Source organism: Buteo buteo, chromosome 1 (genome assembly GCF_964188355.1).
Source record: "Buteo buteo chromosome 1, bButBut1.hap1.1, whole genome shotgun sequence".
Taxonomy (NCBI): domain Eukaryota; kingdom Metazoa; phylum Chordata; class Aves; order Accipitriformes; family Accipitridae; genus Buteo; species Buteo buteo.
The window spans coordinates 82,803,204-82,820,432 of NC_134171.1; the positions used below are offsets into that span (position 1 = coordinate 82,803,204).

General features: G+C 36.2%; 1 protein-coding gene across 7 annotated transcripts in view; it reads right to left on the reverse strand.

Annotated features, from left to right (window-relative positions):
* The window catches only part of LARP7 (La ribonucleoprotein 7, transcriptional regulator), a 41,093-nt gene that overhangs the window by 14,794 nt on the left and 9,070 nt on the right, over positions 1-17,229 (reverse strand). For all 7 annotated transcript variants that reach the window (XR_012651954.1, XR_012651950.1, XR_012651955.1 and 4 more), the window contains exons 5-12: positions 16,269-16,433; positions 14,927-15,035; positions 12,961-13,335; positions 11,735-11,864; positions 8,680-8,837; positions 7,609-7,727; positions 4,638-4,797; positions 2,196-2,287 (exon numbers count right to left, since the gene is read on the reverse strand). Coding sequence is in view for 1 of the 7 variants with exons in the window: in XM_075038241.1 (XP_074894342.1) it covers positions 2,196-2,287; positions 4,638-4,797; positions 7,609-7,727; positions 8,680-8,837; positions 11,735-11,864; positions 12,961-13,335; positions 14,927-15,035; positions 16,269-16,433 (1,308 nt within the window). In the remaining 6 variants the exon portion in view is untranslated. The remainder of the gene's footprint in view (positions 1-2,195; positions 2,288-4,637; positions 4,798-7,608; positions 7,728-8,679; positions 8,838-11,734; positions 11,865-12,960; positions 13,336-14,926; positions 15,036-16,268; positions 16,434-17,229) is intronic.

Below are 17,229 nucleotides of genomic sequence, written 5' to 3' on the forward strand. Positions count from 1 at the left end.
ACTTTTTAGAACACATGGAAAAGAAGAATCTCAAACTGCCTAAAGTTACACTCAAAAGCATCTCTGTACTCTGTTACCGTGTGCCGCCTGTAACATGATCCAATCCATGCAACAATATGTACATTCATTATTACTATACTCACCTTGACATCACTGCAGCTATATAGCTTGTATTAATGTAACTTTTGAGCCTATGCTTAAACACTAATTGAAAGAAGGTATAAGATGTTATCTTTATTATAAGTATAAAGCAGTTAATAGGCAAATGCTCCTCTTCAAAGAGAGATCCTGTAAGGGATTTTAAAATCTTTAACAGAATAGATCTTTACAAGAAAGATACACTGATGGCATATTCAGCTGTACATGTTTAATTAATGAATCGTCACATTACTTGTTTCCTTCCTTTTATTGTGACCTTCAAAAGAAGTCAACTTGTGAGTACCTCAGTAGAATTTTCAAATAAAAGACTAAAATCAATATTAATGAACAAAAACCCCATTTTTCTTATTATCAGTCTATTTCTGGAATATAGACTCAAAAAGTGAAGAAAGGGTTAAGAGTTACTGACTGCAGGGAGACATTCTTTTCTTGATGTTTTGCTTAACAGTGTTAGCATTTAAATAGTATTCACTAAGCTTTGAAGTTAACACCTCCCAGTGTTGCAAGGTGATGGGTAAGGGGGAAGAGCAGGAGTTTGCATCCTTGCTGCTGCTATTGTTAGGCAGAACTGAGACAGTTTATATTTGCAAGCCTAGATGAGGTAAATTACTGGCCAATTTACACCAGCTTGATCAACAAATACCAGTCTTCAAAAGACGAAGAACAGAAACTTGAGAACAGGGCACCTACAGTCCAAATTAAGTCAAAGGTGCCACTGGCACCTTTTGTTTAAAAAAAGCAAAAGTACATTTAAAAAACCTGAAGAAAACTGCCAGCACTCAGTACAAGGCTCTAAAACTGTACAGTTTTCACATGCCCTTACTGCTTATGTTAAAGAATAATGGCTAGAAGCAATGCCATTTTGATACTTTTAAGAAAATTAAATCAGTCATTTGGGGAAATTCTTTATGCACGCCTTTGTTTAAAAGAATTAGATTTATTTGTCTACGGGATCTCTGAAGAACATTTCAACAAACAAGATAATATATGCAAAATACGCCTTGTACAAGATAAGGTTTTGACCTGCACAACTGCTGTTCCTTTAGGAGAACGTAAAATTTCTTTTTCATTATATATGGAACAACTAGGAAATTTTTGGTATTGTGAGCATCACTGGAGCACATAGGAAACAATAAGTCTCCAAAGTCACCAGCAATAACTAAGGTCAGATGATTTTGAAGTTTTGCAAGCAACAGCATAAAGATTCAGGTTAAAACCAACTCAGAAACCTTATCTGCAATGTGTGTGAAGTAAACCTAGCAATAAAATGTCTGTGAAACACTCTGGCTCCTCTCTGTCAGGTAAAGGATCTGACTGGCTTAATCAGGAAACCTTCATGCCTGGAAGGATCTTCTGGGGCAGGAGTGGAGACTGCAGCCTGCAAGTTCATTGCAACACCCTCAATGCTGCAGCCTGACAGGCACACAAAGGTCAAGGCTGGAAAGAAATTTCACTAGAGGTGAGGCAGTTTTGGTCTGGAAGCTGCTGAGCTACGGATGCTCACAGTGGCATTCAGATTTGTCTGAATCAGAACACAGACACACATAGACTCTTGACTACACTAGGAACACACCAGTGTTTACCATAGCACAGAACTGTACAAATAAAAACACTGTAAATCGTGAGAAAACAGATTTGTTCTGAAGAAAAATTTATTATACTAGAGAATTAAGACTAAAGCACTAGACTTTATCACCCTAGAGTAAATCAAGACTACTTAACTTCTTAACAAGTTCATCCAGGCAGAGTTTTACAGGAAATCCGGTTTACAAATTAACTTCATGCCTTCAGCCATGGACTTGACTTTCTCCAATTGTTTCCCTAAAGACAAGCCTTGCATTTGGCAATTGGACCAGGACAGCCACACATTTTCTATTTTGTGGCTATAAAAGCCTGCTGCAAAGTCAGTAGGAAGTGATTTAACTGGATTAAACACAGAGTCAAACATCAAATTATCAAAAAATGTAGACCTACACAGAAACAGAAACATATTTTCGACCATGGCTGTACAGGAAAAAAATTTACTTGCAAATTACCTTCTCAGTACCCCGCTTCTTTTCTCGAGGCTGGTTAAGTTTAGCTTGTCTGTCCACTAAAATCTTCTGCCAGTAACGTTGTTCATGATCACCTTGAAAAACAAATTAACATTACTGTACATGAATAAAACTATTCAATACAAATGGATGCAGTGTTTTCAGACTGTGATGAGAAGGAATCCTTTCCAACTAAGGTAAACACATGTGAAAATACGTTTTGGGGAAACCTAACAAGTATTTCCCCACCAGTCTTAAATTTCACGGTCAGAGAAACCATACAGCATTGCAACATCTGACCAGCACACACCGAGGTGAACAAAGAAAAGAAAACACCTGTCCAAAGAAGCTTAAAGCTGACACCGAGATCTCTGTTCTGTACAAGCTGGACAGGACCTGAATTATTCATTTTATTAACTTTAGGACTGGATTGCCAAGGTATTTAAGCCTTCCCGAGCGAGGAGTTTTACAAACTTAAGAAGAACTGAGGAGACAGGCAAACACCACTCTCTTCATGTAATTAGCAGAAGCAGCTCAGTATTAGCTGAAGTTTCACCATGGCACTCGGAGGCCCTTTGATTTACTGATGTACTCAGACCCACAACTGATTTTAAACAACTATCAAACAGGAAAAAAAAATTACTGTAAGAATGACTGAGATAATTTTGTTTCATAAAAACCACTGTTAGAAGTAAACTCTGGGGACTTCATGGGCAGTTAGGAATACTTTAACATAGCAGGGAATATGAGAGGAAATAATTTTGCAGCTTCAGTGGCTGGTTTTCAGTAAGAAGCAGCTTGCCACTGTTTCCTCTGGTTTGTGCTGAAACTATCATGATGGGAATTTTGTGATGTAATGTTGTAAGGTCTCATGGGAAATCTTCAGTTACAGGGAAGTTTCTAAGTGATCTTGGAAAAGACTCCTGCAAAAGTTACGGAATTAATAATTCTAAGAACCAATTTTGCATACATTTTAACAGCATTATTTATACATTCAATCACAATAACATCTAAATATTACCGTAGATGTTTAATATCTTGTCAGCTGAAAAGCTGAAGATAGTCAAAGTCAAGTTCTAAAAAGTAAAATATTACGGAAAAAGCTTTAGTTCCTGCAGCAGGGAGCATTAAAGATTCTTTCCCTATTCTTATTCTCTGTATTCACCCTTATGCCACCAAGAAAAGCTGAAATCCTTACTGGGAGTCACTTCTGCGTTCTTCAGAAGCCTTTCCATTCTCATTTCAATGAACCAGTTTGAAAGAAAAAAAAAGTAATCTTAAAACTACGAATGGAATGTTCCTACAGTGTGGCACTTACTCCCCATCTACTACTACACTCTTTTATATAAAGATACAAAACCAGAGAGAAATACACACAGAGCATGCAGCTGTAAAATGCGTATTTCAAGTTGGTTTTGGATCTCTGGAACACAGCACGCTCTGGAGACAAATCTATCTCCAAATGACATTAGCAGCATTCAGTGAGTCTCAAACTTTAATTAACTTTGATATTAAGGTTGATGCCTCCATTATAGCTCTTCCTCTGCAGTCCTTAATTGACATTTATTAAGGTTTACATCCCTGCATGCATGGAACCAGGCCTTATGTGAGGATCTGTGCAGCAATGCGGTAAAATATTTAAATACACAAATGAGAGAATCTCATCTGGATTGTTTTACACGTTTTTTGTGCATTTAGGATTTTTTGTGCCTGTCTATAATTTAAAAGTTCTATGAAGACAGTAACAAAACTTCTCCCCACCTCCTTCTCCTATCCCTCACTTCCATAGAGGTTTCTCTACACTTTGAAGACTAGTCCAATCTAATACACGATATTAATTTAGAACAGCAGAGTAATTTCAGAAAAAAATAACACATATTAGAATGAAGTTCAAAAGTAAGCCGGTAAAAATTTTAGTGTAAATAGAATTTAAAAAAGGCATTACTCTGGCCTAAGTTATTCAACTTCCTGAAAAAAGAAAGATTAATTAGAAGGCAAGTGCTAAAACCACTGTAAGCATATCCATGCTGTTAGATCCTTGTCCTGTTATTTCACACAAGTTCAGTAATTTCACAAAAATCTTCATTTAAAATTATTTTGCATCATCAGAATGTTATATTCATAAAGCTGAAATGTAAATTAAGCTCTACAGTCCATTGCCACTAAAAGTGATGTAAATAAATCAGTCTCAAAATAACAGATTTAAGTTGATAAAGGGAAGCAAAATCGTTATTTTGCTCTGAACAATGGCATAAAAACCCTTACTGTTTTACTAATTTCACTATAATAGCAAAATAAGAAGAATCACAGGGAAAAAAAACCAAGTGCAGTCTTTTCCCCAGCTACAAAGATATCTAAATATATCCATAAAGATACCACGCCATACAATCCTTTTCACACTACTCAAGTCTTCTCCTGTACTACCATTAAAAAAAGAAGTCTTACCAGTGAGAACTTCGAATTTCCAGTTGTTTTTCATCTGTATTTCTTTGTATGATTTCACAACAATCTGTGCATCCTCAGGAGTTTTAAAACGGACATGACATTCTGTGTCTCCCTGCAGCATGTCAACATAAGCAACATCCGCCAGCACTGCCAAAGCATCCTATCAAAGCAAGCAAGAGAACAGACCATAAACTACACTTTAAAAAAAGAATATAAACAGACTGACTTTTTGACCATTTGTAGATGACTGACATTTTCAAAAAGGTCATGAAGTACAAGGCAATAACTGAACTTTTTCATTTAATCAATTAATTTATTGTCAAATAATTCTGAATTAATATATTTTCCTAAGAGGATCATAACTTAATTCTGATTTATGATCCAACCACATCTATTTATCCATCATCCTGTGCTCTGAGAACAATTTAAAGCAGTAATTGCTGGAGATGTTATTCTGTTGCGTAAGAATAGTTGTACTAATGGAGCATCAGTAATTAGTCATTTATTTCAATGCTGTGTCTCTATGGAATTTTTTAAAAAAGAAAAATGATTTGTGTACTCTAACATTGATATAAGTCAGTCCAACAGCAAAATATCTAACTTCATTCTATGCATGAAATATATAAAAGCAAGCTCATTCATAGCAGATGGAGAGATGAGCAGTAATAAACCAACCCTTCCTATGTTTATGAAGTGACCTCTGCCTGAAATTTTTCACTGACAGCTGAAGGGAGAAGAGTCACACATGCTTTTTCAGATGAAGTACTTCACTTGTAATACCTGCTGTTAGGGAAATTAACTAAGACTGCACATTCCTAGTCAATTTAGTTCACAGCAGGGCAGCTCAAGTAAGATGTTTCTATTGAAGAATTACACACTGCTTTTAACCCTCCACTACCAAGGACAGCCTTAAAACAAAAGGTAAGTGCCAATGCTGTTGAGACCATTTAAGAACCAACCAAAGCTACTTTCCACTCTTCATTCTGATATCCCAAAGTCATGCTTACCCGGAAAACTACAACGACCCAGTTTACTGCAGTTGGCAAATGTTATGATCTCTGTAAGCACCTTAATAGCAAAATATGGAAGTAGTGAAGTAAAAAATAAATAAATAAAATCATCAAAATAATATTACAACTACTCTGCAAAGACCTTTCCAGTGTGTGGAAGTAATTAAGCCTGCCACAAAATCAGAAATACAGATCAATTCTGGAAGTTTATTAAGGAAAAAAACCCCAGATGCATTGCTTTGTGGCAGTGTTTCCTGTAGCTACGACAGTCCAGAAACACAGGCAAAGCAAGGTTTTGCCGAAGAGTTACACCTTTCATAAAAGCAACTAGTATGGCCAGAAAAATCCAGTAAGGGTCAAGTACAGTTTGCAGCTTCCACTGCTGACCCCAAAAAGTGCTGGTGCACACTAAAGATTATTGCTTCTTCCAGCTACAGTTGTATTCTGCAATTAAATAAGGCTTTTAGGGAGACATACGTTTGCTAACATTTTGTGAAATATTTTGCCTATCTACTTATTATGGGAACCAAAGACATGATTAATAACTGCAAAGGCAACCCCAATCTTATTTTGTCCCCCTTAACTTTCATAAAGCATAAGTTTTCCCTGGAACACGTCCCTAAAACTAAATCAAAAGAATAACTGGAAATACCAAACTAAGTTTGTTTTCAGCTATTGCAGGAACAGTAAGCTTACCTCCTGACTACAGTATGTTAGGTTGTGACACAAACTTAACACAGTAAGGTGTATACTGCAAAGGGGCCCTCAAATGTTAGAGTGATAACTACTACATTGTCTCAGTGTCTCCAGCACTCAAGACAACTGCCTACAAATATACCAAGGCTGATAAGGCTGATTAAGTTGAAAACCTATCATCAATTTGTTTTCAGAGAGAGACATCTCATCTTGTTTGAATTTATGCACACACTAAACTTTACACACTTGCAAGCAGCCAGTGACTTCAAATGGACTACTCAGTTACAAATATAGGTAGTTTGAGAAGTTCTCAGAACTCACATTTTGAGCCATTCTCTCATTGCCCTAAGTGGTCTGAATATTTATTCCAACATGAGTTGAAGTTGTTCAAATTCTTTCCAGCTGTTATTCATCCAAAAGTGCAATTTGTGAAAGAAAATGTATTGTGTCACATTGATGGACAACTCAGGATCTGAAAAAAGCCTGTTATTTACTTCGGAAAACTTTAAATATTTCCATTCAAAAAGATGCAACTTAAAACCACTATTTTCCTTAAAAGAAAATACTCTGCTTAAAATGTGTAATTTTCATATCATAATGTGAAACAAAGTTTAAGTTACCCTAAACACTTTTTTTTAAATTGTGGAGAAAAAAAAAGTACTTGGCACAGTGAAAAAGAATAATAATAATTAAAAAAAAAAGAAATAAATGGGTGAATTAAATCTACTGCTGTCCCTCTCACTGAACTGGAGTTTCTGTAATTGTGAATTTCTTACTGAAAAAAGACAATCCTTTTCTCATGCAGAGTGCATTTTTTTGCCCCCAAATTTCTGTTAATGGTAAAAAGCCCAACATGCTGTTACAGATTTCTTGATCTGAATTGTGCCAGAATGACTGGCACAATGACAAATACAGAACACTGCACCCACTTTGTCTTCAACTTCTCTTTTTAAACTGGAAAGAACTACTCATCCTTCTTCATTTTTGTCATTATTTTCCTTATAAACTTGACATTGCTTGAAGCACTCTAAAAGCTAATTTTTGCCTTGAAACATCCTCTTTACCCTGTTCTGCCGTTGTAAAATTTGCCATTATCAGGTACTAGAGAAGAATCTGTACACAGCTACTGGCCAAACAAATTAAAAAAAAAAAAAAAATCAAAAAAAATCAGCGAGACTTGTTTAAGTGGTATTCCATATTCAAACATTTGGGGGCCACTGTAAGAGGAAAGGCTAACAGCTACCCTGAGGTTACAAAGGCATTACCTTGATCTGCTTCCTGCCCGGCAGGGGCTCAGTGCTAATGATCTTCACAATTACTCCAGTCACGAACTGGGGCCCCATTGTGTTAGCCTTGGCAGGAGGGGCAGAATCTTCACTGGTGGCTGGTCAATTTAAAAACGAGAAAAAAAAAAGAAGAAAATTTTTACATTTATTGGTTTGTCAAACTAAAGATGCTATGAAAGCACATAAGCAACATGATGTACACAAGAAATGAAACAAGGGGCATCAAATACTGCTACTTCAGATTAAGTGTTTTTTGGTTTTTTGGGTTTTTTTTTTTTTTTTTTTTTTTTTTTTAAATCCAGGATCAAGACTGTTCACAAGGTAAAGTCAATGTGAGTAAACAAAAAAAGGGGCGGGGGGGAATAGCTCCAAGAATCTTAGTGAAGTTTTTACAGCCTACAGGGTCTTCTCATAAGAATATTTTATATTCTGTGGATTACAGTTTAATAGTTGAACCCTCAGTTCTAGGGTGATTAAAAATAAGCAGACAGGCATTGAGATCTCAGTATTGAAGTTAGTGAAGTACAGAGGATCCAGAGCAAAAAAGCAATTCTATCTCTGAAAAACGTAAAAAATTAACTAAGAGGACACAATTACAAAGCTACTCTTAACCATAAAGCTGATAAAACCCAATTGCAATTCATTTTTTTCATGCCTTACATAGCGAAATTATTTAGTAAATCACTGCAGGTATAGAAGCTTAAGCAAATCAAGCCCAAGTTACATCATCAAAAAAGCTGATTCTTGATTCACCTCTCTGAGGGTTTTATAATTACAATTACTTAAAAAGATCCTTATGCTTAAGAAGTGCTACTGGAATATGCTGAAAATACTTGTTAAGTTTTTACTTATGAAATCCCTTAGCCCATAATCTATCTAAATGAGGGGGTTTTGCTTTTAATAATATTTAACATTCAGAGAAAGCACCAGCATTATAGAAAATAAAACCATTTTGCAGTGTTTCTAGAGGACCAGTATCTTAAATCACTTATGTTTGTGTAGTAGAATCATGAAGAAAACAAGACAAAAAACCATCACAAACAGGATTACATTTGTCATTTTCAGATTGAGGCTTTGTCTGTGCACGAGATTCGGTTTCCATCTCTCCCACGGGCTCAGGTCTGATTTGAGACATTGTTTTCTTTAAGGAGGCCATACTGGCTTTTTGAAGGGCCAAATATTCCTGCTTCAAATCCATCCATTCGGTCCTATAAGTGGCAACACAAGCATAGGATGTCAGTTGTAAAAAATTGTTTAGAAACTCAGTCATAACTTTAGACAAAACAGTTTACAAATAGCATAAGCTGAACTTGATGAGCAGTGCAGACCATCAGAGATCTCTCTGCACTTAGGTCAAATTAGGCCTTGTCAGTATCTACACTTTATTATTTTGCTTTAGCTTTTAATATTCCAGGCAAGTTCTAACAAGATCAAGCTATCATTCAAACAGAGTGGCTCCCAAATTTGTTTTACATATTCAGAAAGCATATAGAACAGCTTGGTAAACTGTGTTTTCTACTAGAACTACACAGAGCACAGACGCTAAATTCAGACTTAATTCAGAGACAGTGAACTCTGAATTCACTGAATTAGCTCAGTGAACCGGCTCCTGTGTTACTATATTAAGAATCAGTCATTTATTTTCTAGAAAAATCATTGATGGAAAATCAACAACTGGTTAAACTCACCAAAAACCTACTGAGATAAGAACATTCCTTACTATTCAAATGCATTTTGGTTAAAAAATACCACCACATGGAAGCAATTTATATATTTACATACATTTAACATGGAGATGTTTCTGCAAACAGCTAGAGCTTTGCTCCACAGAAACACAATGCCTATAGTGCCACTGTGAGAACGACTCATTGTTACCCTAATCTGTGCTATCAAACAAGCTGATAGAGGATTTTTAAAGAGGAGGATATCTTGTGGTAATGGTTTTAGCTGTTAACATTGACAACTGTATACTTCAAAAAAGCATCCAGACTCACCCAGGATCATACATTCTCAACAGAGCAAAGACATTAAAATAACAAAAGACCCACGTAATGATTCTTAGAGATAAAAAGGCAACACCATTCCATAGCGAGGTATGGTATAAATACAGGCTCAAGGAGGTGCTTGTTAACTTGACTCAGAGGAGAAGACCATGGGCTATGGGTCAGGCAAGTATTTGCAATGCTTATGCTCCTTTAAAATTCCCTCCCCCCCACCCCCCGCCTTGCTATACTTAACTAAAATTTTAAACTCCTTCTCTTTATTTGATGCAGTAGTTTCAGAATTTCAGTGGAAGTGGGCAAGCATCGTTGATGACTGCCGTTTTTGTGGACCCCTTTTACTTTAACATGGAGGTGCTTTCTGTGATTTAAAAAAAGTAAGTGCTTCCATGTTTTAGTAGAGGTGAATCCTGATCGCAATACTGAAATACCATCCCGGATTTTTTTTGTCTACACTTCAGTTGCAAGATTTTTAGGTCCGGGAAAAGAAAAAGAACTTTGGCTGTAAGCAGATGAAGCGTGCTTCTCCAAGAACTAAAAGCCTAAGTGTTGCTGAGTAAGGCATTTTTTCAGTGGCCTGCATATTTGAAACATTTGAAGCAATTTTTGAATCCAGGACTCCCTTCGCTTTAACATGGAGGTACCTGCTGCCTAAAAAAGTAAGTGCTTCCATGTTTCAGTGGCGGTGGATCCTAATGTTGAACAATGCATTTCTAGAAATGCGCTACAGCTCAAATAAGCCTGCTTACAGTAATATGTGGATGTCCATTATTGCATTAGCAGGACTCTGTATATACCATGCTTTTTTTTTTTTTTCAGCTTTTGCTTATTTTTTTGGTTACTACTTAGACTCCACTTAAGGACCCCCACAACTTAAATGTGGATGTACTTGCTTTGCTCCTCAATAGTAAGTGCTTCCATGTTTTAGTGATGGTGAATCCTTTTTTTACTCAACTGAAAACACTTTCCTCTTCAGAAATATATAGAAACATACCAAAACAGAAAAATGTATCTGCAATGCACATGTGTACTCCGTGTTAAAACAAAGCATAATTTTGCATCATGATGGCAAGGACCCCCTCTACTTTAACATGGAGGTACTTGCTGGATGCCTAAAAAAGTAAGTGCTTCCATGTTTTAGTTGTGGTGACTCCTAATAGCCCAACAGTTTAGAGGCATGATGAATATTTTTGATAAAAGTTTTGGAATGGCTTGACTCCAGGGATTTGCAGTTACTGTTACAGGCGGCACTATTTCAGACAGAACTCCACACAGCAGACTTGAAAAACTCTGGTATCTGAACCTTCTCAGCTACAGGCTAATACTGTTGCTAATATGCAACTCTGTTGTTTAAAATTGGAATTGCACTTTAGCAATGGTGATGGCCTGTCAGACATACAAAGATTCAATTAGTCATTAAAAATATTCCAAAGCTTGAAATATTGTGAAAATCATTGTGCCTGTTAAGCAATAAAAACAATAAAAATGCAATAAAGTATGCAAAATTTGTGACTGACAAAGTGTCCTGTAACTTGACAATTCATACAACTGCATATATATACACTCCAGGAAAACACTTAACATTAATAAAACAGGACTGTTCAAATGCCAAGATTTGGAGAAAGGCAACATGTTGGCTAGCTAAAAAAATAGCCGCCATTAGGCCATCCCTACTGCCCTTTGCAGTTGAAACCACAACAAAAACCTAAATAAATTCAAAACTGTATTGCCAAGAGACAGTGCAAACTGAAAATTACATACTTTGTGAACAAACAGGGAAGCTGAGAGCCCACCCAGCTCCTGGACAGGAGGTGGTGGGATAAATCAAACTGAACAAGCTGGGATCTCACTCAGCAGTATCAGTTTTAGTTGGGGTTTGGTTTTTTTTTTTTTTGGGGGGGGGGGGTGTCTTTTCTAATTTAGCCACCCCCTTTAAGAAGGCCGGTTTGTTTGTGCCAGCCCCTCATCACACATACCCCACATCAGTACCCAATACTGGCAAGAAAAAAATTTAATTAGCTCAGTGAAAAGTGGTCTTCATTATACCAAACAATAAATACCTCCCCATCCACCAGATACCATAAGCTAGTCACAGAGATACCTACTTGGAGAGTACTCTGAGTGGAATGACTTCTTCACCCATTTTGTGTCTTTCTTTGTGTTTTTTCTTATGTTTCCTTTTAGATTTCGAAAGGGATGTGTCTTTTTTATCTTTGTCATCTTCTGCAGAAATGTCTACATTAAAAAGTCCAAAAGAAAAGTGTTTAGTTCTAACATTGACAGGTGCTTAAAAAGATACAGCCTGAATTAACAGTTCCATAAAATGTCATAGTATTATTTACTTGTGTTATCAAGAATAGTTTAATGAACACTGGATCTTTGATTCAAATTGAATAAAAACCCTTTCACAAAAATCGGAGCCTACCACCTATTTCTAGTCTACTTTCTCAACTACCTGAGTTTAGTCTCTAATCATGGATTCTTGTCAATCCAAATGTAATTTCAATGCAGCTTTTAATCCCAGCTATTGCTTTTTTTTTTTTTCTCCTTATCTCACATAAGAAGCCAGGATCATCGGCTTTTTCTTTTGTATTTTAATCTTACTTATCTAGATTCCTATACTGTCACCATTTGCCTAGGCTGACTGCGTAATCCATACTTCACTTCGGTAAAGTTCTGTTGATATTAACTTCTTTGTGAACTATTTTTACTTCTGATGAGATTTACCTGCTTCAGTGTTGAAAGTTCTTTCCTATTCTCCATGCACCTTATCTCCTCAGAATGACTCATTACCAGGTTTAAATTTAACTGCAGGGAACACCACATATTCCTAAACTGACCTTGTTATGCCTCCACCGTATCAACCATTTTTTACCTACCAACTCCAGGCATAACAGTTAAGTTTTCAGTCTTTCAAAGACAGAAATTCAGTGTCTCGGTCTTCTACCAGCACTTGAAAGTTTCACTCAAAAATCTTTAATCCAAGTAATAAACCTATTAGCCTCCAAAATGCATACTAATACATACACTTGTTACATTTCTTGTTGCTTTCCAGCCATGTTCTTTGCAACCTCCCTTTTGTTACCATATCCCTTTCCTCACTTGATTGTGACCCTCTAGCATATTAAGATTCCAATTTACTTAGGCCACTACAAATACCACTTCAACTGCAAAGAATGCAGTTTCTTTAACTCAAGCTTTTCTCCTTCTCTAGACATCTCCCTCACTACTAAGCCTGTAATTTGTAATCTATAAAAGAGATATCTGCCATTTGATTTCATTCATGCATATAAATCTTGAAAATACTAAGAAGACATGCAAGAAACTTTACCATTCGAATCCTTTGGAGCTTCTGTTGTTTCCTCTTTTACAGGATGAACGTCATCCTTTTGAACACTTTTCTTTACTTTTGGAGTTGATGCCTCACCATCTCCAGAGCTCGTTCTTTTTCTCTTCCCTGGCCTGCTTTCCCAAGGTACCTCTGAGCTTTCTGTTCTGTCCCATTTTCTTTTCTCTCTCTTTGAGGGCTGCCTGTGAGTCTCAGTTCCCTCCATTTCTGAACACTCCGATGAAGTCCTATGTCTTTTTGACTTGGGTACTTGCTCTGTTGTAGTGTTCGTGTTTGGTTCCTTTGTCTCTACAGCTGTCTGTACATTGCTCTCTTTCTTTATTTTGGATTTCTTTTTTTTCTTCTTCTTCTTCTCCTCTGTATTAAAAATACAATATTTAAAACTGCCAATGATTAAAACCTACATTAGATTAACTGACCTAAGTAAACAATCACGATAGTGCATGCCATGATAATCTGGGATGCTAAATGAAATGCCTGGCTCTACCATCTCTAACTACAGCAGACATGCAATACATTGTCCCAAAGTTCTTCCTAGGCATTTTCAGCAGAAAAGAAAAACACACAGATACAACTCTCAGTCTCACAAAGTGAAAAAGACCTCTGGGTCGCAAGGGCAGCTTGACTACAGGATTCCTGAAGTACTTACTCTCAAATTAAAAAGAAAGGAGCTAGACTTCTTTGCTTCTCTTTAACAAATGCACATTTTGTTATATCATCCCTTACTTGTCTTTGAGAAGAGAGACCTTCCTCCTTCCAGGCCAAACAAGAAAGACAAGAAAATAAAAAAGACTGCTGATTTGTATGCTGAGAATAAAAGGAGATACTCAGCCCAATGCATCTGTCACACTATTAATGTAATGAACAACTATTTGCCTACTAAATTGAAGAATGTTAACCAATCTGAAAAAAAAAGTTTTCTTTTCAATACTGTCTACTTGCTTCAAAGTTGTCATAGGCAGAATGCAGTATGAAGTAGCAGAGAGTATCTTAAGTGGGTTTAAAGCATGGTTTAAAAAGCATTTTTTTTCTTTGATTTCTTTTTCCCCTAACAATTACTGGTATAAAAAAGAATTAGTGATAATTGTGAGAAATATAACATGATTCATCATTCTGCTTATGAAAAGACAGGAAGATATCTGAAGTCTGGGAAATTGTATTACATCATCAGAAACAAAGAAAAATGTATCAGTGATCAAAGTTGTAACATAATCCTGCTATGTTGCTTTGTAAGTTATAGTAAATAGTATTTATTGGAAACATGCTCAACTGTGAATTCAGGATTCTTTTCTCAGCAATATCCTCCAGGTTTTTACGAGTATTTATGAATCATGTTAGTGGAATTATAAATATGCTGTAAGAAGTTCATTACCCTATAGGCTGCTTTGCTCAAATAGCAAGAGTTCCAAAGAGGAAGAAAGGCAAAAATCCACTGTTTTCATAGTTCTCTCACAGAAAGTTTCAGCAGAGAGAAGAATACCATAAGGTTTGCAGTGAAATATGTCAGATGATCACAAACTCATCTGAACAGCACTAATGTTTAATTTTGCTCTTATGCCTGTATCTTTCCCTTCAATACTAAATATTTTTTAAACAATCTGTGTCAAATTTGTCTTTTGCTAATGATAAATGCTTACATAACAATTTATTGTACAGCCTGAAGGCTGCTCTGCCAGCCTAACAATGACTAATGGTGGTAGCTGGCAACAGAGGAAAAAAGAAAATAAGTTCTTTATCAAGCAAGAAAGAAAAAAGGCAAAAATTTACTATATTTTAGTTTTACACTTTTATTCTTAAGCCTACATTGGCCAACAAACAAATAGCAACATGCATTTTTATTTCTATAAAGTTTTTAACAAACATGAGATTAGACAGCTGTAACAGAGCATTTCAGGGTTCTCTCTTCAGAAGTTGAGGCACAAAACATTGTTTCCTGAATACCACTTACCTACTACACTGCTGTTACTTGTATTCAGTGCAGGAACAGGCTTATTCTTTACTGTTTTGGGGAAAATCCCAGGTTTCCGTGGCGCTTCTTCTGGAGGATTATTCAAAAACTTGAAAAAAAATTAAAATCCACAAACCATTACTAAAAAATAGTATTTTCTTTTTTAATGAATCTCCATCCAAGTTAAAACTAGCAGTCCTATATTCATTCAAGAAAAATGTAGTCCTTCATGACTCCAGACGTAATACATTGCTCTGTCAGTACTGTCAGTGGTGTGGTAGTTTTGTGGGGTTTTGTTGTTGTTGGGGTTTGCTTTTTAAATGCAGAGCTTGCTTGATTTCACATTATTACTGTGATATCTTTATGCATGTTACCATTATGATATTGAAACATAAATACATGTTTTTAAACTTTCAAATCACATTTAAATACAGGAAATTAGGTATGACCATGCTTGTCTGATGAAATTTAATAGCCATTTTACTGTTACACAGGGATCTCTAGTTCTGTAAAAGATGGCAAGAGCAGCCAACCAAATTATTCCAAAAAATATCCACTATGCTTCTAAGTCTCCAGGTTAACAGTATCACACTTTCAAAGAATCACGGAATTGATGGGAGGTCTGGGCGTAGGAGACAGGAACATAACTCCTGCTATGTTAAGTTTTTAAATTATGGTATTTTAGGAATTTCTCTAAGATTCAGTAGGTGAACTAGGCAAGACTACACCATCCGTATGGCAAAGTGACAATCAGGAAGAATGTTAACAGACCAGAAGCACCATTGTTACCAATTAATACGTATAATACAATTGAGGTAACCAGGGAGCTGCTAAAGACCTGTGTACAGCCTGCATCAGTTAATATTTAAAATAGGGAAACAACAACTAGACATGAATTAGGGTTTAGGAACTAACTATTAGACAATGGGCCTTTATGTTTATGTCAGAAAAGGTAATGGATTGTGGTCTAGTCAATAAATCTTGAAGAACTGCTCTGAACTGCCATTATTAGAGAAGAAGTAGGTAAAAGGTAATTACTCCGGGGGGAGATAGTGACCACCGACTCAATGACCACCTACTCAAGACAATGAAGGAAAAAGAGTCCGCGCGCTAATTTACATGAGGGGTGAAGAAAGAACCAATCATTAAGGAAAATAACAATGAATAAATATCAGTTAAGTGTATAAACGTGAGAATTTTTGAGACAAGGGTGTGCTGTCTTGGGACGGGCACCCATTCCTGCACATCAATTAAATTAATTTCAAAATACCTCAACTCTGCGTGTTATTGGCTTGCACACCGTGTAAGTGGACCCTGTTTGTGGGACACCACCATTACTCACCTCAATAGCTTTCTCTGCTTGCTCTTTAGTTTCAAATTCAACAAAGGCAAATCCCTTTGGATCACCGGTAGTTTTATACCGGGGTATACTGATGTAAACTACATTACCACACTTCCCAAACACCCGCTCAATCCAACTGTGATTGACATTTTTGGGAAGCAGCTCCTAAAAAAAAAAAAAAGTAATTTTCTCTCTACTGTATTACCATTGTATCAGATAGTTTACTATATCTTCTAATTATAAACTTGACACAACAAAATATATTTAAGTTTCACATGACAACGTTGAGAAACTTTTTTAATTTCAGTAAGTATTCTTCTTGAGAGGTCTTAGTATTCAGGTAGTAAAACCAGTGATCTGAAAGTGGATGTCTAATCATCCATATACCTATAACAAACACATTATATATTTAATGCAGATATTTTTCTTCCTGTGACAGGTACCAAGACTTCACCTACAGCTGCATCTTTGCAACCTTAAATATCTTTGTACATTTAAGACCTTCAAGCAATATAATTCTGCATTGTCTCAACCTATCCACTGCAAAGCAGAAGGATTTTTATTTTTTTTTAAATTGTTAGTAATCCAGGTATCACAGAAAGAATTCTTGTGGGTCAGTAAAGCATCACTTCTCAAACTGATAAATTCCTGCTGGCAGATGACATTTTAAAAATTAGTAGTTCGCACTTAGAGCCTACTTGATCAGATGCAGCAGAAACTTTCAGCCAGCTCCTTGGATGATACAACTGTCTGATTTTCATTTCTATGAAATCCTTAATATAGCAACACATTTTAGCAGCTTGCAGACATCATGTCTCAGTTCCTAAATACTTCCCTTCACGAATCAAAGAGAAATCCTATTGTAATCAATTTCTACATAGACCCAACTGAACACCATTAAAAACCCTACTCTCAAATTCATGCCTCAACAACAACAGAGTCGGTAATACTTCATTTTCTT